The sequence below is a fragment of the Durio zibethinus genome, chromosome 17 (assembly GCF_047325235.1).
Source record: "Durio zibethinus cultivar Kanyao isolate XHJ-2024 chromosome 17, ASM4732523v1, whole genome shotgun sequence".
NCBI classification, from domain to species: Eukaryota; Viridiplantae; Streptophyta; class Magnoliopsida; order Malvales; family Malvaceae; genus Durio; species Durio zibethinus.
The window spans coordinates 14317567-14340397 of record NC_143178.1 but is presented as its reverse complement, the minus strand read 5'-3'; the positions used below and the strand labels follow the sequence as shown (position 1 = coordinate 14340397).

The following is a 22831-nucleotide window of genomic DNA, read 5'->3' as shown; positions in this document are numbered from 1 at the left end:
TCAACATCTAAAGAGTGAAATTGTTAGGTTTAGTCTCACTTAAGCCAAGCTATCCAAAAATTATTAAAGGCATAAGATTGATATTAGCTTTTAAATCACAATGTGCTTTATCAAATAATAGTCTTTATATGGTGTAAGGAATAATAAAGCACCTTCAGTTTTTAAGCTTAGGCAAAATTTTACTTTGAATGATGGCACTACATTCCTCATTAAGTACCATAATTTGATAGTCAACCAACTTATGCTTTTTAGAGATGATTTTTTTTTATGAATCTAGCATAGCTGGGCTTTTGTTTTAAGGCATTAGTAAAGGGGACACTAATGTGTAGTTTCTTGAAAATCTCTAAAAATTTAAAAAATTGCTAATTGAATTTTTGTTGCTATTAGAACCATTAAGGAAATAGGATGCTTCACCTACAAAAATCAAACTTGCTAGTAATAAGCTTAGTTGAACCATAAATCTAAGTTTTAGTGAGCTAAAGAATCCTTCACATTTTCTTGTTCTTTACCTTTACCTCATCTCTCTTTGCTCTTTCCTTTACTATAATAAACTTTATGGGTATAGTTATAGAGGTAGGCTTATCAAGGTTATTAGGCATTTTTTTTATCACTTTTAAGGTAAATTACCTTCCAATGCGCTTTACCTTCCCTTTTTAGGTTAATTTTAGTGTTGTTTGGAAAGATACCTTGCAGACGACAATTGACATAACAAGCTAATTGTCTTGTTTTTACCTTTAGGTTTTTATGATAATTGCTTGACTTTGAAATGTGGCAAACCACCATTGAATGAAGTTGGCTCGATTACTAGTATGTTTTGGTTTTGGAAAATAAAAGAGAACATGTCTTCAAAGGAAAATTTCTTCTCTTGAGAGCAAAGTGGTTGTTAATATAGAATTGCAAGTTGAGAAAAACTAAGAGAGTATGGTGGTTTAGAACTACATGGTTGCTTATGATTGTTTTACCATAAAAAGTTTAGGAGATTTTTCTAGTGAAGATTGTATATGTTAAAGTAAAGGTTGTTTTGTTGTCTACTAGGTTAAGCAATAGAATGAATCAACTCTAACCTAATGGGATAATAATCTATGAAGTGACTACTTCTACACATATCACAGCTGAATAATGGGCTTTGTATTGATTGGATAAGGTTGTAAGTAAGAGTTAAAGTAGAATTAGAATTACATCCGAATGCCTTTAATTTTTTTTAGCTAAGTTAACTATTTGAGTAGTTATAGAAGGAAAGGCATCTAATTTGTAACTTTAGTAGCCTTCTTAAGATTTTGCATTTCTAACAATCACTAATAATGGTTGGCTGCCATGTCTTCAACTTGCTCATAAGCATCATTAGTAGATTTTTCAATAAGTACTCTATCGACAACAACATCAATGATTGTCTTAGTGTTTTCTAAGAGTACATTATAAAAGATTTGAATTTAAAGCCATTTGGGTAAGCCATAATAAGAATACCTTATAAGTAGATCCTTGTATCGATCCCAAGCTTTATAAAGGGACTCAAACTCATACTAGGTAAAAATGGTGATATCACAGCAAAGTTTTACAATTTTAAATGGGAGCCTAGCCTAAAAGACTCGAAATAAACTTAAAATACAACAATTAATCTACAGGAAAATATTTAGAAAAACAAAATAAAAAGTAGTGAAAAACATAATTGAACAAAACTAAAAGTTAAGAAAATGAACTAAAATAAGAACTTATGAGTTTAGATGCTAATAAAACTAAAATAACAAGAAAGAAACACTAAATATAATAGCTATACTTCAAAATAAACTTAAAAACAAACAAAAAATACATAAAGCAATAATATCCAAAAATCAAACTTAAAAGCATCAAAAATAAAATTAAGCTATATAACTAAAATAAGTTATAAAATGAAAAATAAAGAGAATAAAAATGCTAGAAAATTAAAAGCATGAAGATAACATATATATGTACATGATGGATGCATAAAAATAAACTAAAACAATAAGAAAATAAACCCTAAAATCAAGCTCAATAAACCAAAAAAATCTAAAAATAAAAAAATAAAAACCAAAAATAAATGTTGGAAAAGGAAGAACTAAAGGAGACTCAAGCCATTTGGAGCCTAATGATGATGTTTATCACTCTAGCATCCAAAAACCATCTTTCTCAAGCATTCATAAGCTTAGACAAAGTAGAAATAAAGCTAGAAAGTAAAGAAAACAAGGTTGAAAAACCAAAAATGGAAACACAAAATGAAGGGTGGAAATTACTTTAACAAAATAAAAGAAACAAGTACTACAAATTAAAGAGTGTGCTTAAGACAAGTAAAGTAAAATAAAAATAAAAAAAAGAAAAGGGCTAATAAAAAGAAGGGAAAACAAAGGTAAAAGACCTATAAATGCCCAATTTCATGGTTAGTAATATTATTGCTTAAAAGAGGTGAAAATGAAGGTTAGAAAAATAGAAAGAAAAAAAAAATCTCTAAGAGACTTTCTAGGTCTACTCATAAGGTTTCAAACTTAGGGTATATCTTAACTAATCAAAGATCTAAATTACATGATCTCATCCCTTTAAAAAGTCAACTAGATAAAGAGCATTCTAGAGTCTAGTATAAGCTTGAAAAATCACACAAGCTTACCTAGCATTTTTAACTATACTCTTTTCCATGTAATGCTTGTGTGGAAAGTCCAATGCAATTTCTTTTTGCTGCCATATGTCAAGTCAGTTGTCATGTTTCTAGAGGCTTTAAAGGTTGCATTTTTGGCTATCCAAAAGGCCATTGAAATAAAGGTAACACTTTAATCCAACTTAAGACAAAAAGCCCTTTCTAAGGAAAGTAACATCTATGCTTTCTTTGGCAATCCATGTAAGTAGCCTAGGTGGACTAATGCCTTTTTTTTTAAGTAGCAACTCAATGTCCAGCTTAGCTTGTCCTTTCTTTTATAGAAATTTACCCAAAGTCATGATAAATGATGAGAGAACAACTTAAGGCATTGACAACTTTCTGGCAGAAGGTAAGTGTCATTCTTTCTTAAAAATCATTATGCTCATTTTCCATCCAATAGGAACACCACATTAATCCACCTTAACTTTGATTTTTAAAATCATAAATCCTTCTAGAAGTCGAGTATTTCAAAAATAAAATTTAGCAACTTTATCCTTTGTGCTCAGTTGTCATCTAGCATGTGACTTTATTAAGTGGATTCACATATGGTCCTAATTAGCTTTATTCTTTCTCATAACCCCATCAAGGTTTGAATATTGCTTTAATCATCATTTGATCTTCTTATGTCAACCTCCAAGTCAACTTCAAGAGTCCATGCCATCAAAGGTGTTGAATATTTGATTTTAGCCTCAATCCAAAGTGAGTTTTTTTCATGGTTCAGCTTTGTGATTAGGTTCCTGTTGACATGGCCATCTTCAATCCTACATGTCATGGCCATATCACATTGGTTCCATGTCTCATTCCATGACATACAAAAAAAGATTAAATACACAAATTTAGGAGAATTTTGCAATATTTGCTAAGGAATAAGCTAAAATTAAGTAAGCAATGGTTAATTTATGAAATAAAACCTATGTTAATTTTATAAAACAAGTTTTAAAAGATAGAGAGATTAAGAGTTAATAAACTTAGGCCAAGACATTTTTTGGTTGTTTTCCTTTATTTTTTTGTATGTATGAAGAAATGGATAACCTTTGATGTAATGAATTATCCAACCTATGCAAAACAAAGTATAAGTCATAATGATCTTGTTCCATTAAGCATTGGTCATTTTAACTGATTTTTCTTACTTCTAGGTCTTGTTTTTGTTTGATGAATTAAAGTTGTATTTGCTAAGCATAATGATGAAGATGATAAGATAAAAGTTATGATATTCCATGTTTGGTATTTACTTAAGTAGCGAATATATAGCAGTTATTATATAAATATATTTGTAGTTTGAAACTTTTAATTAGATTTTATTATTAATTCTTTCATAATTTTTTTACATATTCAATTTAAACCATATTGGTCCCATAGTGATAGGTAAAAATGATAACAAATTTTTTCCTAAAACTTGAATATTTCTTTGGTGCAAGCATGATCATAAAATGAGAATTGAGGTTGCTTTTTTACAATAAAACTAATGGCACATCTAGTTTTGTTTTCCATACATGCATTTGTAGTAACGTTTATGATTTTTTTTCTTTGTTTACCATATGCTATTATGCTCATTACTTAACTTTTGTGCTATTTCATTGGTCATTTTTTGAGAAGACATTGTTTACATATGTTGTCTTAAAATGCTGATGGATTTGATTTTATATAGTTCATTTCATCTTTGCTCAAAATTAGTTGGTTGATTCGATAATTATTTTTTTGATTAATTAAGTCATTTTAAGCTGAAATTTGTATGAATTTTGTTGAATTTTACATATATAAATTCTAAGTAAGATAGAGGTTATATGCTTGAAGCAATAATTATTGAAAGTGATAATGAATATGTATTATTATTTTATTTTAATTTTTAAGAGTGTTTCAGATTATAACCTAGGTAGTATTATGATATTAATTTTGGAATTTATATTGAGGATTGAGATCTAATATATATAAATTTTTACTTTTCTCACATTTTATAAGTTAAGCTTACACTAAAAAAATAAAAAAAAAATAGATAAATAATTCTCGTAGCAAAGCATAGGTAAAATGCTAATAACTTGCTTCTTGGTACCGCTGGTAAGGTGAAAAAAGGGAAACAACGCAATGAAACGAAAGTACCTTTGCGATTTGTGAGCAACACCTGTTTTGTTTCCTCGTTATCTGCGTTTTCCAATTTTTACAACAAGAAAGGAGACTAAAAAAGTCGCTGACATTGTCAATTTGTGGATTCTAATTTCAAAACGTTACGTTATCTACGTTATTTTATCTCTATTATTATTATTATTATCTTCACCTTTCTTGTAGTAATTATCTTTTGAGGTGCAAAAAGACAACGCAGATTCCTATAATTCCACGTTGTTTCAAATCTTGAAGAATATTACAACTCAGATTCAATCTCAAATCCTTTCTTGTTCATTCTTGCATTCATAACTAGACAAAGCTTGACCCATGGCTTCTCTGAATTTCTCTCGGGTTGGCTGCAACAACAGGAACTCCATTTCTGACTTTGCTGTAACTCGCCATGATCGTCCGACTTTGACTCGCCCCAGTCGAGTTGGGTTCAAGGTTTTTGCTTCAGATTCACAAGCTGAGCCTGATTTGAGTGTGTATGTGAATGGTCTCCAAATGCCCAATCCGTTTGTAATCGGGTCGGGTCCACCCGGCACCAATTACACCGTCATGAAGAGAGCCTTTGATGAAGGCTGGGGTGCTGTGATTGCCAAGACTGTAAGTTCGTTGCTTTCGTTTGTTTTTTCTTTTCCTTTTTTTTTTTTTTTTATGGTGGTTTGAGTTTGTTATAGTATTTGTTATTTAGTTCATATCAAGGCATTGAAGAATTTGAAGATCATCTTTTCTTACACTTTTTCGCAATCAGTCAGAGAAATCTACTTGGCTTTATAACTTAGTATTTCAAAAATGAAGATGATAGAATCAAGAAAGTGATCAGGCAGCGATTCACATTCTCTAAAGTTCATGAAATAGTAAACGTTCAAAACAAAAAATGAAAAAAAGGGATTAATCTTTTTTCCTACAAAACAATGCCTAAACAAAATTACTTCACATTTCCATTTTCTCTCATTTTGCAACACTCGTGACAGAAAATGTTTAAAAAAAAGAAAAGGGTGTCTTAACAATGAAAGCAGTATAAATTACTATTGCTTTTGGACCAGATTTTAACTTATGTTAATTGAATAGTTTTTTACCTAATAACTTTTAGTACTCATTGTAGTTTTAGGGGATTAACCTTTGATAAGTGTCAGTTGTGGTAGCTTGCATTGCATATCTTTCTCTTTTCTCATAGATATCTCACAAATTGGGTCTTGAACATTTGGTCTTATTAGTCTTTTCGTTAGATCTCACTAACTCGAAGCAAATCTGAAATGGTATATTAGCCTTGCTCTTTTTGGGACATATAATACAGTGATACGACATGAAAACGATAAGAAAAGGAAAGTGGTAGATTAAAATTTTAGCAAAAATCTATATGGGTTTGATAAAACCAAAACATATATTATGTTTTCCTCATTGATATGAATTATGATACGTAATTTTTCATGTAAAACACAACATGAATACACTAATTGTCAGTGTTTGCCACGTTATGCATATATGAATTACTAGGTCTATATCTTGGGCTACACAATGAGAAGAACCCTCACCCCTCGCATAAAATCCCATCCTGCTCATCCTAAGATTCAAGCCCAAAATCTCCAAGTTGGAGCTTCAAGTTCTAATGGCTAAGTGGCTGAGATATCCCTTGGGTACATAACTGCTAGTACTAGACGTAATATAGAAAAACGAAATGTTTTTCAATGTGGTATTGACCACCTTGGTTTTTAAGCATGTTTACCTATCCCTCCTTTACATCTGGAATATTCCTGTTATGCACATTTTCATGCTATATGTGGAATCTCTGTACCAAATTATTCTGCTAGGTGTCACTAGATGCTGCCAAGGTTATCAATGTAACTCCTAGGTATGCCCGGCTACGAGCAAGAGCAAATGGCTCAGCCAAAGGACAGATAATTGGGTGGGAGAACATTGAACTTATCAGTGACCGCCCTCTTGAAACTATGTTAAAAGAATTTAAGCAACTGAAAAAAGAGTATCCAGATAGGATTCTCATTGCCTCTATTATGGAGGAGTATGAAAAAGCTGCCTGGGAAGAACTTATTGATCGAGTGGAGCAAACTGGGATTGTAAGCTGTATTCTTCATGTAGATTCTATGTTTATTTATATCTCTCATTTAAAAGCATTAGTCATCTATTGATCTTGTTTCTAGGATGCCATTGAAATTAATTTCTCATGCCCTCATGGCATGCCTGAGCGTAAAATGGGTGCAGCAGTTGGGCAAGATTGTGCATTGTTGGAGGAAGTTTGTGGATGGATAAATGCAAAAGCGACTGTCCTGTATGGGCAAAGATGACTCCTAACATCACTGATATCACAGAGGTGTGTTACATTCTTTTTTATTGTTTCACTACTTATGCAGAACTTGCTCTCAAATTCTGGTGTTTAGTAGCATTTAAAGAACATAGGATCTTATGATTTAGAACCATGTTTACACTTGTCATGGATCAAGCAGCTGAGATGCTAGTTTGGAAACCTATGTTTTGGCCTTTATGACATCTTGTCTCTGTAGTTCTGTTTAAACTTTATGGCATGGTTCATAACAATTTCCATTAGTTGAAAGCATTGTTGCAAGAGTAACTATTTGATTTTGTATCACCATGTATGAAATTATTCTGTTGTTGTCTCCCAGGGATAAAAATGTCTATATTTCAAAACTCATGACATTTGGGTATTTTGGTGATATGAGCCACCATTAAGCAACATTTTCACCAAGAGTGTTGTTTCTGAAAAACCACTATAAATTTTCTAATCTATAAAAATAGAAAGAGATAATATAAGCCTTAATTTCTGGCTATAAGTAGAAATTTCATTGAGGACAAAAAATAATTGCAAGTTTTTTTTTTTTTTTATATTGTTGCTTGTGTGAATTATTGTTGAAGATGAATGGAAGTGAACATCATTGTTGTTTTTATAGATTGGAGACATTGAGAATCACTGACAAAATTGATTGTCATTTTTGTGAATAATTTGTCCAAGATTATCAAGGCAAACAAACCAGTGAATAGAATTTTACTCCTACGGACAAAAAAAAAATGTTGTTTTATGCTGTTTTCCTAGAATTTTGTAAGAGGCTAGATTTAACCGTTTCTCATGCGGTTGACTTGATCAATCAAAGCTATTTCAGCTTTAAGTTCATCACTAATCTATATAATTCATGGTTTTCTTGAGATTGAAACTTATTGGTTACTCAATCTCAAAACTTCATGGTTTTATTTGATTCTTTAGCACATATTTTACTATTCAAGAAGGGGTTGAAGCATTATTGTTCAGAATTCCCATTAGAATGAAAGCAATGGAAATATATCCTTACTTTTACCGTCTTTCTATTCCTATTTTTCCTGATGCAGTTAATAGTGATTTACTAGTGATAAGTGGTATTATCCGCAATTGTATGTTTTTAGCCAGCAAGGGTGGCTTTAAGTTCAGGATGTGAGGGGGTATCTGCTATTAATACAATCATGAGTGTGATGGGAATCAACCTTGATACTTTACGTCCAGAGCCTTGTGTTGAGGGGTTAGTATTCTCAAATTTAACAATCTTCTGTATTCCACTGGCTCAGAATTCATCCCAGAAAATTTTGTGCACTTATATTTCTGTTTACAGCTACTCAACTCCTGGGGGTTATTCTTGCAAAGCAGTTCATCCTATTGCACTTGCCAAAGTAATGAGCATTGCAAAAATGATAAATTTGGAATTTAACAACAAGGAGTACTCACTTTCTGGCATTGGGGGTGTTGAGACAGGGGGTGATTCTGCTGAATTTGTTCTGCTTGGAGCAAATACTGTTCAGGTAGAATCTGGGAAATAATTCTCAAAAACTGTTTTTTGCTAATTCCAGTATTGTCTCTTCATGCCTCTGGATAAAATAGTATCCTCCTTTGAACGATAGGTCTTAGCATTTCAACCTAAACTCCAAAATAATAATCTGCCATGGAATTACGTGGAATGCATATTCACATACTATTTTCTTTTTTTGGTAATGTATCATATTCGTATTTCATGATAGAAGGGTTCCTTTAGTGTCATAACCACCCTCTTTTCATGCTGAGCTGATATGTTCAAAGACTACATGGTTGTTAATCTGCTCTTTGTTTATCTAGGAATGGCTCTATTTTATATAAAAGTCGTTTGGTGAAGCAACATGAGACAATGGATTGACAGTTGTCTTAATATGACATGATATCAGTTTGTTAGAGCTACTCTTGTAGGTCATTTCTTTTCTGTTGGGATGGGAGCATATAATATTTCAGACCTTGAATTTTGAGATGCTTTATATTAGAAGTGGAGATGAAAGCAATCTCATGTCCGATAAATTAGGGATAACCTGGACACATAAATATAACAAGGACTGCTCAACTTATTGCCATTTGGTTTTAGGTTGAATGCCCAACATAAAATTTAACTGGTATCAGAGTAGGCACTGTCACCTTTCGTTAGGCCCTTCATGCACTGTAGGCTCGTTTTGCCTAGACGTGAAGTTCATGTCATGTGATAGGTCCATTGCCCCTATACATGAGGGGGTGCACTAGAAGTGGAGATAAAAGAAATCCAACATCTATTAAATTGGGGATAATTTGGGCACAAAAATATAACGGAGCCATTCCACTTTTTGCCAGTTGATTTTAGCTTGATGCCCATCCTAAAATTTAGAACTTTCCTTCCCTCCCATTCACAACCGCCAATTGACACTGTAACAATGTGGAGAAAATTGTTTCCCATGATGTTGGGTCTCTAAAAAGATTTGAGGCATTGCTGTATTAACTACTATTGGCTATGAGTTGCAATTGAAACTAGTAATCATAGATTTTGAGTTTCTTTATAAGGACCTATTTTCTGATATATTTAGAATGAGGACATCTTAATTTATGTTTTAAGTAGATGTTTTTGAGCTTCAGGCCATATTTTCATGCCCAAAGCAGAAGGTAAATGGTACGTTTTTGTTTTATTGGGTTGAGGTTGGGGTTGCACCAGAGGGGCAGGGGTGATGTTGGTATGACTTTGGGGAAGCAATAGCTGCCTTATGTAAATTTCTTATATTTCAACATTTGTCATGTGACCCTTGGATAAACAGTAAGTGCAAAAAATTTGGTAACATTGTGCCAGTGGTAAACATTTCATAATTTAATCCACCAATGTATTCTGTTTTTGTTTGTACGCAGTGCCTTAGAATGAAATTTTTTTTTTTTTTCAATAACTAGCCTAAAATTGTTTAGGAATCTTACTATGTATTTTTGCTTTACCCTTTAACCTGTAAATTGAGTGTTATCCTTTACAGTTGTTCTTAAGTTTTGCATGGATATGATTTGTTGTGAGCACAAGTTACTGTCAACTATCTTTATGCTCATTTTGCTTTGTATCCTTATTTTATGAATTACCGAATTTCTTAATCAATTTCTATATATGTTTTAAGCTTGCATCATCACCTATGCTTGTAGGTCTGTACAGGTGTTATGATGCATGGCTATGGCCTTGTGAAGAAACTATCTGCAGGGCTAAAGGATTTCATGAAAAAGCACAATTTCTCATCAATAGAAGATTTCAGAGGGTATGTGCTTTATTTCTTCCAATGGCAATTGCACATAAGTTTAAAGAATATTAGTTGGATACTGCATCTATCTTTTTTGTTATTTAATCTGTTTTCTTTGATGGTGTTTCAGGGCTTCCCTTCAATATTTTACAACTCATACAGATTTAGTGCGAAGGCAGCGAGAAGCAATTCAAGAGAGGAAAGCTGTTAAGAAAGGTTTGCAGTCTGACAAAGATTGGACAGGAGATGGCTTTGTGAAAGAGACCGAGAGCATGGTTTCTAACTAATCGCACTGCCGAAGTAAGACTTCTCTACTGTATAATTAAAAACAAATGGTGGTTTAGTTGTATCTGGTTGGTAGATGTCTATCTTGTTCTTTGCATCTCAGAAAGGGTTAATTATATGAATGATTGAAGGTGGTGATGTAAAACCAAAACACAAGATTATTTCAGGGTCAAATTGTTAATAAGTGCAGCTGTTTCATGTAGCATGTGCTGTTTTTATTCAGGAAGCAAAAAAGAACTGAAGTGATTTCATCCAAAATGAGTAATCTCTTGCCCCTAAACCTTTTTATTGTTGTTCTGCTGTGGAGCAATAAGCCATTTGATCAATCAAAACTAAGTGATATCATGGAGTTAAAGTTACATCTACCTTGCCATTGCAATATGTTTTCCTTGTTTCTGTTCTTTTCCTTTTTCAGGTTTTCCTATCATCCGTAGATAAGAGCATGTTTGATACGTAAGATTATGAATAAATAATAGGTCAGCAGCAGGCATAAAATGTAATGCCACCGGCATAGTTATATATATATACATATATATATATATATATATATATATATAAACTTAGGTATCTTCCATTGCAACATAACATCAAGGAAAGGAAAGGAAAGAGAGAACTGAAGTTCTAGTACCAGAATTTTACATCATAGCAGGTTATAATGTTTTCCATATAGATGTTAGAGGAATTCTTTAAGCACGGTGGTTTCTGCACTCCCTGACATTTGACTCTCATTTCTGTTGGTCCCTGCTCCAGTTTGAATTATTCATTTCTGTTGCCTGTGAAACAAGTTTCAGATAGAGGAAAATAGTGGAGATAGTTTGATTATGGTAAATGGAACATACCAGAAATACATCTGGTGATTGGGGATTAGTTCTTGCGAGCTCCCTCAGTTGTGAATGCATGCCGTTGATGAAAGCTATTGTTTCCTGCTGTGGCTCTTCCATGGCTTCCTTTAGCTTGCTGAGCGCCGAGCAATATGCTTCCTGCCAATGTGTTACCATATACGTTACATTACCTTCTTTCTAGCTTACATACCTTTACAGATTAATACATAAAATATAGCGATCCCTTTTTTTATCCACGTTGCGGTTCTCTTTTTTTTTTTTTTTGTTTTTTTTTTTAATTTAATCAATAATACAAAATACTTGGAACTATCAAGAAGTGCTTATCTTTCAAATTCAAATCATGAAGCAATCATTCCTAAAGTAAATAGTCTCAGGTTGAATTATTTTAATTAATGAACTGTCAAAGGCTTTTGATATCTTTTTGTGCACATAATATATATTAAAATTTTAGTGGGATACATTTTTTTTTTAGTTCTTTACAGTTCGATTATTTATGTATTGTTTTTCATTTGATTTTTCTTTTCCTTTTTCAAAAATTCAATATTTGTAATAAAGTATAATTGTTAGAATTAGAAAAAAATTGATGAAATAATTTTTTAGATTATATAAAGGTTAAGTACACTTTTGATACTCAATTAATAAAATTATTAATTTGACATCTAAAAGAACATTACAATTAAGCACTTAAACTCTGATTCAATTTATGAGTTTACACTCTTGATTAATTCCGGTAGTCAATGGATTATTTTTAAAATTACAGTGTCACTTTTTATTTTAAATTTTAAATTTTTAATTAAAAGTTTTAAAGATTTTTAAAAAAATAAAAAATTAATAATAATAATAATAATAATAAATGAGTCTAAAGGGGTAAATAAAAGGGTTAAATGTTCAATTTAAAATTAAAAATTTGAGTGATTACTCAATTAAAAATATCAATTTTAATTTAATTCAATATATGATATAATATTTTTAAATTTATTCAAATAAAAAAAAAATCTAAGTTATGATTATGACTTACATCTATCGGTAAGTCTACTTTTTGTTAACATTTTTCGTTAAAGCCATTTATTCCAATGAAAAAAACACAAAATCTAAGCATAGTAACAATTGATAATCAATAGGGAGGCAAGGAGCAAAATCAATCACAACAATTAATCTCAAATAATTAAGCAATAGAGGCTAAACATTAGCAATTCACAATCAAAGACAATTGAAAAGCAAAAAAATTGGGTGAATCTTTGAAGGGGCGAAAAAATACACAATAAATTAATTGTTCTAAGAATTAGGCAATCAACAAAACAAATTCATCATTCAGATTAGCTATCAGCAACTAGCCTCAAATGCGTAATTGATCCAACAAGAAGGTTCTAATACATAGAAGCAACCGCAATAGCAAGATTCTAGAATTCATCAACAAGGGTATTTTTGTATTTGATTCTTTTGGAAATTTCTCAGTAAGGGTCCTTTTAGGTTTGATTGGGATTTTTCTAGGTTTGGTTTTTTTTGGGAAATTTTCAGCAATGAGTTTTTTTTTTTTTTGGATTTTTTAAGGAAATTTTTGGATTTTAAAACAGAGTTAGAAAATGAAAGAGGCACTGATCGATCGACAGCACAATGAGCGGTGAATGATGTCTGATTCTAGCGATAAAATTTTGTGATTCTTGAGCTCTTTACTTTTTAGGTTGTAGTTGGATTCTGATTTAGGGATTTAGAGAGAAAATAACACAGAAAATGGGTTGAACAAAAGATTTTAGTTTTAGTTATGAAGAAGTTATACTGCTGGTAAAGGACGAAGACCAAGTGGTCATTGGCGACAAAATCGATAAAGGAAGAGATTGATTTCTGAGTGTTTGCTCTTTGATTAAAAAGAACACGGAAACGGTAGGGTTTGCTTGAAAAGTGAAGGTGGAGAAGGTAGAGGTTTCAGCTATTTTTACTGTTTATTATATTGTAAAATAATAATTCACGTTTTTTTTTTCACGTGTAAGCCACAGCAGTAATAGAAAAGCCTTATCTAAATAAATTTAAAAATGTTACAGAACCAAATTAAAGTTTAAATCTTTAATTAAAAATCATGTAAACATTAAATTCTTAATTAAACATTTACTCCGAGAGTAATGGCATGCGGATGTTTGCTACAATTTAGGGACAACGTGTCAAATCTGATCACAGAAAGCCGAAATAAAGCAATCTACCAAATCCATTTTTAATTCAATTTCTTTCTGTTTTTTTTTTTTTTTTTGTTTAAATTACATTACATTCTTAAACGCGTATTGAATTATTATTAGATGTTTTTATGCAAATCACCCGGTTGACTACAGAGTTACTTACTGGTGTAAATTGATTGATGGGATCATATATATTAGTTTAGACTTTAGATTCACGTATCAAATTTACTATTATCAATTGATTTTGTAACAAGAAGTGGAATAAAAAGAAAGATACATATTGTTTTAATCGGATTTTTTTTTTTTTGTGAAATGGGCTTGCATGTATATATATATATATATATATATATTATATTGTTTTAGTGAGGAGCAAGGAGAATAAAATTCCAAACATCATAATTCATAATAAATTATTAAAATAAACCCAATTAATAATTATAAAAGAAAGTCACATGGCTTTTAAATATTAAAACGGGAAAAAAAACTAAAGAACCAAAAAGCGAAAAGTTTACATATATAATTGATTTAGCGTGCAAAATACGATTATTAATTTTCAAATTTTATTTTTTATAAACATCAAATGAAATTAGTTGACATGCTATCAAGATAAAACTGATTTCATGTATATATTTTTCTTTGACATAACGGTTAATTTCATAGTTTAAGAAATTAAAAATCAAATGTACTATTATTAATACTTACAGTTAATATTATTATTTCATAGTTTGACGTTACGGTTAATATTAGTACTTACAGTAAATGGAATCATAAATATTATTTTTTCAATTTTAAATCTTAAAAATAAGCTTTTCAATCTTTCAAAATAAATACCAAATTTAGTAAAAAAGAAAAAAGAAACAAATTTATCACTACAGTTCAATATTGAGCTAGAATTTGACCCCGGTTAACAGTTTTTTTTTTTTTCAATATATATATATATATATATATTATTTTAACATAAAAATAACAAAAAATTTAATTCTCGTGAAATATTATAAAATATTAAAAAATAAAAAATAAATATAATATCTAATATGATGTGATTATTGTTTTTTATTAACTTTTCGTGCATAGGTGCATTTTGTGTGTGTGTGTGTGTGTGTTTTTTTTTTTTCTTTTTTTTAATTATTTGAATATGTTTTCAGCTCTTGATATATTTTAAATTTTTTTATGAAAATTAAGGAAGAAAAATAAAAACTGTAAAAAATTATAATTTCAATGAAAATTTTTTTGGTTTTATGTATTTTATATTTCTATTTATTATATATTTATAAGATGTTAATCTTTTATTTATTCTAAATAATAAATGAAAACTTTTATATTATGATATTTTCTCAAATTGACAATCAGTTGAGCACTTCAATTGGGATTGTTTCTACTTAAGGACAAATTTAATTATATTTATTATTAATATTGATGATTAATTCATTGGTGATTATTTGTTATTGATATTTTTTATATACTTTTATTTTTATAAATTTTTATGAAAAACATTTAGAAAAAATTAAAGAAATTTTTAAAAGAAAAAAAAAGAAAAAAAATCTCAATTTTTTTCTTTTTCTTTTTTCTTTTCCATTCATTTTTTTTGTAACTTTTTTATGAAAAATATTTTTCTAAAAAATAAAATGAAATATTAATAAGAGGAAAATAAAAAAATAATTGTTTTCATTTTCTTTTATTTTTCCTATATTTTTCTATTTTTGTTTTTAAAATAAATAAAAACCATTCCAAAACTAAAAAAATTAAAAAAATTTGCGGATGCCTAATTGAATGAAAAATGTCATTCAATTAGCCCTTTAACTAAACCTAGAACTGAAATGTGTCATCCATCCATAAATTGAACACTAAATTATTTGCCAAGACTTCCTTTTGATAGTATGTATATTGGTTTTTTTTTTTTTTTCATTATATTTCAATTTGCTTGAATTTATAACAACAATTAATAAAATAGTGCCCCGAGGTCGTACTTTTCTGAGTTGACGAGAAAAAAAAATGAGATAAAAAACTTGACAATAAATAAAAAAAATAAAAAACAATAAAATTTGGAGTGTGAATGTGCATGTCATAATTTTTCTTTATAACTTATTTAAACCACGTAAACAAAATATTACTTCATCGTTTATTTAAAAAAAAAAAAAAATCAAAATAAAATTATAATAAAAAATTCAACATAATTAAAGTATAATACAAAATTTCACTATTTAATCATAATATAATAAAATGAAAGTTTTTTTGGAACTTATAAATTTAATTTTAAATTAACTAAACAAATTTCGCAAAGGAGAGAAGCCTAATATGAAATTTTTGTACGAAGCGGAGTAGAAACATGATTTCACCATTTTACAATTGAAAACCCTAATCTGTTATAGGAAACTTGAAACAGCCAAGGGGAGGGACGGGTCTCGCAGGCAATTCCATTAATATTTTAGCTTCCATTGGAATAAAAAAAATGCTTTCATAAGCACGCATGATAAATGGTTTCTTAATGTTATTTATTTATAGAGACTTTTGGTTTAGATTTAAGAGAATTTAAATTATATTAAGATGATCTTAAAATATGATTTTTCAATCATGTGTAAAAAACATGTCATTTCATAATTTTTAACAAATCTTAAATTATGTCGTGCATTTGTTTCTTCACTTAATGGTAAAAAAACCTTAAGAATTTAAAGCATGAAAAGTTTGGATTCGAATCAAGCCAATTCCTTTCTTACCTTCTAAATTCTATGAACGGAAAAAACCGTACAAAACTATTACTGAATTAACTTAATATTCTTAACCATAATATATAACCTAAATTAACAAATACGAAAAGGCAACATGGTAGAGCGTCTTTCTTCATCCTAGTATTCTCCATACATATGTTCATTTTCCCATCATTGGTTAGTTTCTAGTTTTAGAAAATATACTTTTAAAGTATGAAACAAATTCGAATTTTGTTTGGCTATAGGCAAAGATGGCCAAAGTTGATCCGATCCAAAAAAATTCACCCTATTAATTCGAATAGAAATTTGATTAACTCAATTTGATTAAAAAATCAACGATTCCAATCAGATCTGATCTAAATTCAAATTAATTTGAATCAGAATTTATTGGAATTTAAATTAACTCAAACCCGACCTAATTCAAATTTAAATTGATTTAAATTTTGAACCTAAAATAACCTCATTTTAAATTTTGGGTTATAATTGAATTGGAGGATTTTTTTTGAAATCTTATATTTTCAATTTTGAAGGGAAAGAAAATGTTATTAGATAAAAGGTAATTATTTAATTTAATTTAATTTTTTGTATAGAAAATTTGAATAAATTATTATTATTTATTAATAAATAATAAATATAAAAATTAATTATTAATTTTAAACAAAAATATAATTTAAAGGTAGAATAATAATATTATATTTATTCATTTTAATTACTAAATATAATAATCTTCTAATATATAACTAATTATAATAAAGATTAGTTGTGTTAAGACAATAAACTTCTTAAATTCTTTTATGAACAAAATGTAAAAACTTATATAGTATTAATTTGTATATGCACAATTATACTTATATTTTTTATACATAAAATTAACCCTCAAAATTAAATATTATAACTTAAAAACTAAAAATTAAAATCAAGTTAATCACATCAAATCATACCATGTCATATCTATTTAAAGGGTCAATTATTTAAATTAGATTAATAATATGGATAAGTAAGTTTGATATTTTAAATTTCTTTTTAAAATATTAATATTAGATCATTATTCTAATTAAGTAATCGTATCAATAGTTTTTTTTTTTTTTTTTGACATTATCGTACTACTTAATGTTGACTTTAAAGATGAGTTTTTTTGAAATTATTTAAAATTATTTGCTCATTTTCAATTCATTATTAAAGAATAATGTGAATGAATATCATTGTATAAAATATCAATATGAATTAATAATAAATTAATAATTAATTAAAGTATGAAATATTAAAAATAAATACTAAATATTAGTTAACAAAAAAATCATAAAAAATTTTTTATGATGAAGAAAGTTAATTTTATATTTAATGTAACATAATTTCATATTATTAGTATATTACTTTTAAATCATTTAACTTTTTTTTTTAGTTTTTATATAATTTAATTATATTTATTTGTTTTGAGAAGTTAATAAATTAAATATGAAAAATTAAAGGTTAAATTTTAAAGATTTGAGAGTTAAATTCAACAAATTTAAAATTAAAATTACCTAAATTTGAATTGATTCATATTAAAATACATCAAACCCTAAATAACTTGATTTTCCTTGAATCAAATCTAACCTTAATCGAAATCGAACTTATTTGAACTCGACGTAACTCAAACTTGAATTAATTTAAACTCAAAATATTTCTACCCAAAATAATCCAATTTGAACCTAATCCCATTTGCCACCTCTGACTATGGGACATGTGCTTCCTTCATGATAATGAAACCTTTTGTCTTTTTCTATTTTAAAGTGACCTTCATGACTAATTGGAAAAAAAAATTCTATTGAATATATATATGGGGTTATGTCTAATATTGTTTTTTTTTCTTGCTGTAATAATTAATCTATTTTTTAATTTTAGTTAACCAAGAGTTAAATGAATAAAAAAAAAGACCCTGAGCTAAAATTGAATAATTATTTAAACTTATATTGTTTTGTGGCAATTAATTAAATTCTTAAATATTTATTTTTATTTAATTTAGTTCTCGTTTAAGTGAATATATATTTGATGACGGTTAATCAATCAATTTTCACCCAATACAGGTTCAATTGAGTGGAAGTATATATTTAAAAACTCAACAAATGATAATAAAAGAAAAGAATTTGGATAATTATTTAATTTTAGTTCATATGTTTTTGTTATAGTTCAACTAACAAAAACGAAAAGAGTGGATGGGGATAATTTGGTGTTAATATATATTTATCCTAATATAATTTAGGCTTTGTTTGGATTGAGGAGAGATGAGGAAATGGAAAAGAAAGCAAGGGAAATAAGAAAAAATTTTCCTTGTTTGATTTATCAATTACATTTTAATAAAGGAAAAGAAAGGGAATTGAGCATCCCTCTCTTTCTCTCAAAAGTTCCAATTTTTAATTATCTCAAATTGGGATAAATTTGAAGGAAAGGAAAGAATAAAATTTTTTTAAATATAAAATAACTTTTATATCCTTATTATATTTTATCATTTTCAAAAAAATGTTATTATAATATTCAAGTTTAACAATTGATATTAACCATTGATTCTATCTTTAAATCATTTGCAACTCATTCCTCAATTATTTTATTGGTCAATAACTTTGAATTCTATACATTTTTAATTTATACTTAGATCTTAATTTTTGTTTTGTTTTGTTATCACTCCACAAATACCAAATAACGACAATAAAAGAACATGATGAAACATGTATAACTATAGGAAAATGCTAATATTTAAACAAATTTATGGTTAGTTTTATCTTAATAATAAATATTTAAGTTTTTAAGTTTCTCATTTGTGGATTAATTTTGAAAAAAAATTATTGTAGTATAAAAATAATTCCAAATATACATTTTTTATGAATTAATTATTAATAATATTCTCTTTAATTGAAATTATTTTTATTAACTTCTAAAATTATTTAAAATAGTTAATATCAAGATTATTCATATGATGGAAAAATATTTTATTTTAAAAGGGTATAATTAGAACAATACAATTTAATATCTCTTTTCCTTTTCTTTTTACAAGTTAATCAAAACAAAAGTTGTGATTAATTCATTCTTTTCCTTTCCTTGCCTATTTTAGCTATCCAAACAATAAAATAATTTAAAGTGATACTTGAATAATGCGAAGGTAGAAGAACTCTTCACTTTGAAGGAAACTCAAATGGAAAAGAGGATTTGCAGAATGAAAGTAATAAGGAATGTACCATGAAGAGGTCTAACTCTGAATGGTTTAGCATGCTTGAACAAGGATTATTGTAGTCATCAGCTTTCCTTTGATTTGACTTGCTATTTCTGCCGCTATAGGCAATCTCACCAACCTGAACAAAATTACATCGATCGTTTCACTGAATCTCAACAACAAGCTGTAGCCTGTAGGAAAGAAAAATGCAACGCATGTGCCTTTCTACATTAAAGTACAGGCTACGAAAACTGCACTATTCTATAATATCAATGATTTTTTACATTTATTTTGGTGATACTATATGTGCAAATAAAAATTATAATTGAACAATTTTCAACATATATAACATAATTATTGTATTAAGTAAAAGAAATAAAAGTTTGGCCAAGAATATGCAGCAGAAACAAAACAATAACCCATCGGAAAGGTGAATCAAACCTATACACGTTGGGGTTGATCTAATAGAATTACCTCATTGCAAATTTAGATGGGACATTTACACTACATTTCGTAGTGAAGAAAGGAAAATGTAGAGAAAAGAACATGGTAAGAGAACAAAAAAAAAAAAAAAAAGGGTTCTTATTTGCATTTAACATGAGAGATGAAAAATACATAGAGACTGTTCTGTTTTCATTTAGGAAGGATTATATTTGAATGAAAGGGACACATACAACTTCATCTGTTTTCCTTCCATCTTATTTCCCTCTTACCAAACAAAAAGAATTAGCGAAAGAAAGAAACACTATTTTGTTTCCACTCCCTTTCCTTCCTTTTTTTTTTTTTTTCACTCTCTCTTCTACCGAACATTGGTTTATTTAATTTGGAAGCTAAACACTAGAAGCACCGAGTTAGAAGTTTACGTAATGGTTTGGTAATTGGTTGAGCAAAGAGCTCGAGACTCATGGTATTTTAGTTAATAGATATAAATATGTTATGTTGGTCAAATGAATGGCTATAGAAAATATATATAGCATACAGACGTATGATCAGTTAATAAATTACTGAATTCGTAATTATAGTAACAAGAGTTTAATATTTAAAAACTTTAATTACCAAAAAAAAAAAAAGAAAATATATAATATAACTTTGGCTCTAAGCTAATTAAAACTTACTGGCTAGATAGGTTAATCATTTAGAACAACCTTAGCCATAAACCATCATGTTATTAGACTAATTAACTATGTGGTAGAACCCTAAATCTTCTTGCAAAGTTAACCATTAGTTTATGGACATGATAAGTATGTTTTGATTCCTTGAAGTAGAAACCATGGAAGAGAAAAATGGTTACTGTCAATCGGTGATGCCCACTAACAGATCAATGTAGCTCTACTCTGATTATGGTTACGTTACTGTCTGATTTGCCTTCCATTAAAATATTGTTCATTGAGACATTTAACCATACTGAAACTTCCACTTTCTAATGATAGTGCAAATTTTCGGACCTTAAAAATTTTGAATATTTAATAAAGAATATCAACAGCGTGTAGCAAATAAGAAAATCCTACGGGAAGAGTTCATCATTTGGCCTAGTAATGTGGGATGTGATGGAGACTGCTGAGAAAATCTAAAGAAAAAGAGTCCATTTTTTGAAGTTTCTTGAAGCAATTCAGAAATGGCTACATGTGTAGTCTGTGGAAATAAAAAAGAAGAGACTTTACAAAAGATCACCTTGATGTTTTAAAGCCATTAATGCTCAATGGTCATACATATAAACATTGAAGGGGCAGGAGAGAAAAACCTTTAAGCAGTTGAGGTGATTCTCAACGAGCCTCCGATACAAAGGATGACTAGAAATTCTGGTTTTGAGAAGTTCTTCTTCATCTTCTTCTTCTTCCTTGTAATGATCTCCAGTAATGTCCCTCTTGGCCTCCATATCCAATTCCTTTGCAGCACAACTCTTTTAGTTTTGCCATATTTGTAAAGCTATATATTAATTAGAATTGAGAGCCCAGGTGCCCTGTGGTACTATCTGGAAACAAATTTAAGCACAGATAGTCCTATTTTTGGAATGACCAATGCATGCATAAGTTGGGCATCAGTCAGAGAACAGAACACACTCATTGAAATGGTTCCCTTTCCCTGCCTGCACTATCTCTTTCTGTCTTTTTACATGAACGAAAGGAACATTTCAAGGGGGTTCTCGAGTAATGGGAAGCTCTGATAGTACGCTTTTCTTCTTATTTGGCCCAGCGCCGCGCTTCTCGTCTTTATTTGACCTTTGCACTGCTCATTCCCCCACTTTTTGTAGAAGAAAATCCAAACTCGTTACTGTTTATGAGGGCACTCTTTCATCACTCTGGTTTGTTCGCACTCCAGAAAAGACCCTGTTCATTCACTGTTCATTCACTTTTAACATTGAAAGTTCGACATATACTGGGATATATTTCCATATATACATATAAATTATAATGTTTTTGATACAGACAAAGCAGACAGGTCGAGCTGAGCAAAGGACTGTTGATGTGGGCTACCCCTCTCCACTCCAATTATTTGAGGGTTTTTGGCATAAATGGTTTTTGTATTTTTTTTTTTTTACTGAGTATTTAAACTCTGATGACTCCAATTAAGAAGCCTACACTCTATCAACAGTTCAAGCAACTCTCGGCATAAATGGACCTCACTTCGAAGTGTCCCATATGTGGAGTACTCTTTTGGATCCTCTCTATATGCATGAGATTCAGTAAAATCATACCAAAATCGGGAACTTTATTTCAAAATAATATTTTTAAATTTAATAATTTTCATCTAAGTTTCAAAAAAGTGTAAGACTTATATTAATGTAAATGAATTCTTTTTTTTATACATATAAAACATATTTATTGTATTGATGGAAAAAGAAAATATCTTTTTAAAGAAATAAATGGTGCTTAAATAAAAAAGTTATTGAGAATCAAATCAATAACCAAGTTTAAAACTACAAAGTTTAACAAATTTATCATCTTAATTTACAAATTTTATAAAAAGGGCTAAAATAAAAAATTTTGGAGGGGTCAAAACAGAATTTTACCTATTATTACGGTAAGAAAAGAGTGATATGATGGGATTTGTAGCAGTTGAGGACAGGCCGTGCCGGTGCCAACCTCTTACATTTGCCCCTGCCAAACGTAGTCTTATAGAAAGCACGCCATCTACCGGCATGATATACATATTATTATAAGTTTATATTTGACGCTAGTATATATAATTTATATATTATCAAGATAATATTATTTTATTAATGAATAAATATTAATTTATAAAATAAATATATAAAAAGTTAATATTTTTTAAAATTTATTTATTAATAAGATGATATCATCTAATTCACTTCATTAATTAGATAATATTATTCAATTTATTAACATAAAACTTATATG

At 28.9% G+C, this 22831-nt stretch overlaps 2 protein-coding genes across 22 annotated transcripts; one reads left to right on the top strand and one right to left on the bottom strand.

The window, feature by feature from the left end:
• Positions 1-4999: 4999 nt before the first annotated feature.
• Positions 5000-11648, top strand: LOC111282270 (dihydropyrimidine dehydrogenase (NADP(+)), chloroplastic-like). Of its 20 annotated transcripts, none has more exons than XR_016329228.1 (8): positions 5000-5350; positions 6559-6822; positions 6907-7076; positions 8159-8271; positions 8362-8548; positions 10194-10303; positions 10416-10831; positions 11362-11648. XR_016329228.1 is itself a non-coding variant. In XM_022870305.2 (8 exons), exons 3-7 carry the CDS (start codon positions 7008-7010, stop codon positions 10570-10572), a joined length of 636 nt encoding a protein of 211 aa, XP_022726040.2. In that variant the 5' UTR covers positions 5000-5350; positions 6559-6822; positions 6907-7007; the 3' UTR covers positions 10573-10585; positions 11362-11648. The 20 variants fall into 20 exon arrangements, 8 of the variants coding, with proteins under 8 accessions (XP_022726040.2, XP_022726032.2, XP_089602610.1 ...); XR_016329229.1 differs by having other exon boundaries at positions 11356-11648; XR_016329230.1 differs by having other exon boundaries at positions 11321-11648.
• On the bottom strand, positions 11206-22358 carry KNATM (KNOX meinox protein). Of its 2 annotated transcripts, XM_022870318.2 has the most exons (4): positions 21214-22344; positions 19498-19611; positions 11410-11550; positions 11206-11343 (listed from the first exon to the last, which is right to left on the bottom strand). In XM_022870318.2, the coding sequence occupies exons 1-4, from the start codon at positions 21346-21348 to the stop codon at positions 11296-11298; spliced, it is 438 nt and encodes a 145-aa protein (XP_022726053.1). In that variant the 5' UTR covers positions 21349-22344; the 3' UTR covers positions 11206-11295. The 2 variants fall into 2 exon arrangements, with proteins under 2 accessions (XP_022726053.1, XP_089602616.1); XM_089746490.1 differs by having other exon boundaries at positions 11217-11550; positions 21214-22358.
• Between the last annotated feature and the right edge of the window lie 473 nt (positions 22359-22831).

Coding starts and splice junctions, on each gene's coding strand:
- LOC111282270 (XM_022870305.2), top strand. CDS start 7,008: ATGGATAAATGCAAAAGCGACTGTCCTGTATGGGCAAAGATGACTCCT. Junction 7,077..8,158: donor ACATCACTGATATCACAGAG/GTGTGTTACATT, acceptor GTATGTTTTTAG/CCAGCAAGGGTGGCTTTAAG. Junction 8,272..8,361: donor CCAGAGCCTTGTGTTGAGGG/GTTAGTATTCTC, acceptor TTCTGTTTACAG/CTACTCAACTCCTGGGGGTT.
- KNATM (XM_089746490.1), bottom strand. CDS start 21,348: ATGGAGGCCAAGAGGGACATTACTGGAGATCATTACAAGGAAGAAGAA. Junction 19,612..21,213: donor ATCACCTCAACTGCTTAAAG/GTTTTTCTCTCC, acceptor AATTTTGTTCAG/GTTGGTGAGATTGCCTATAG. Junction 11,551..19,497: donor CAGAGTTAGACCTCTTCATG/GTACATTCCTTA, acceptor ACACATTGGCAG/GAAGCATATTGCTCGGCGCT.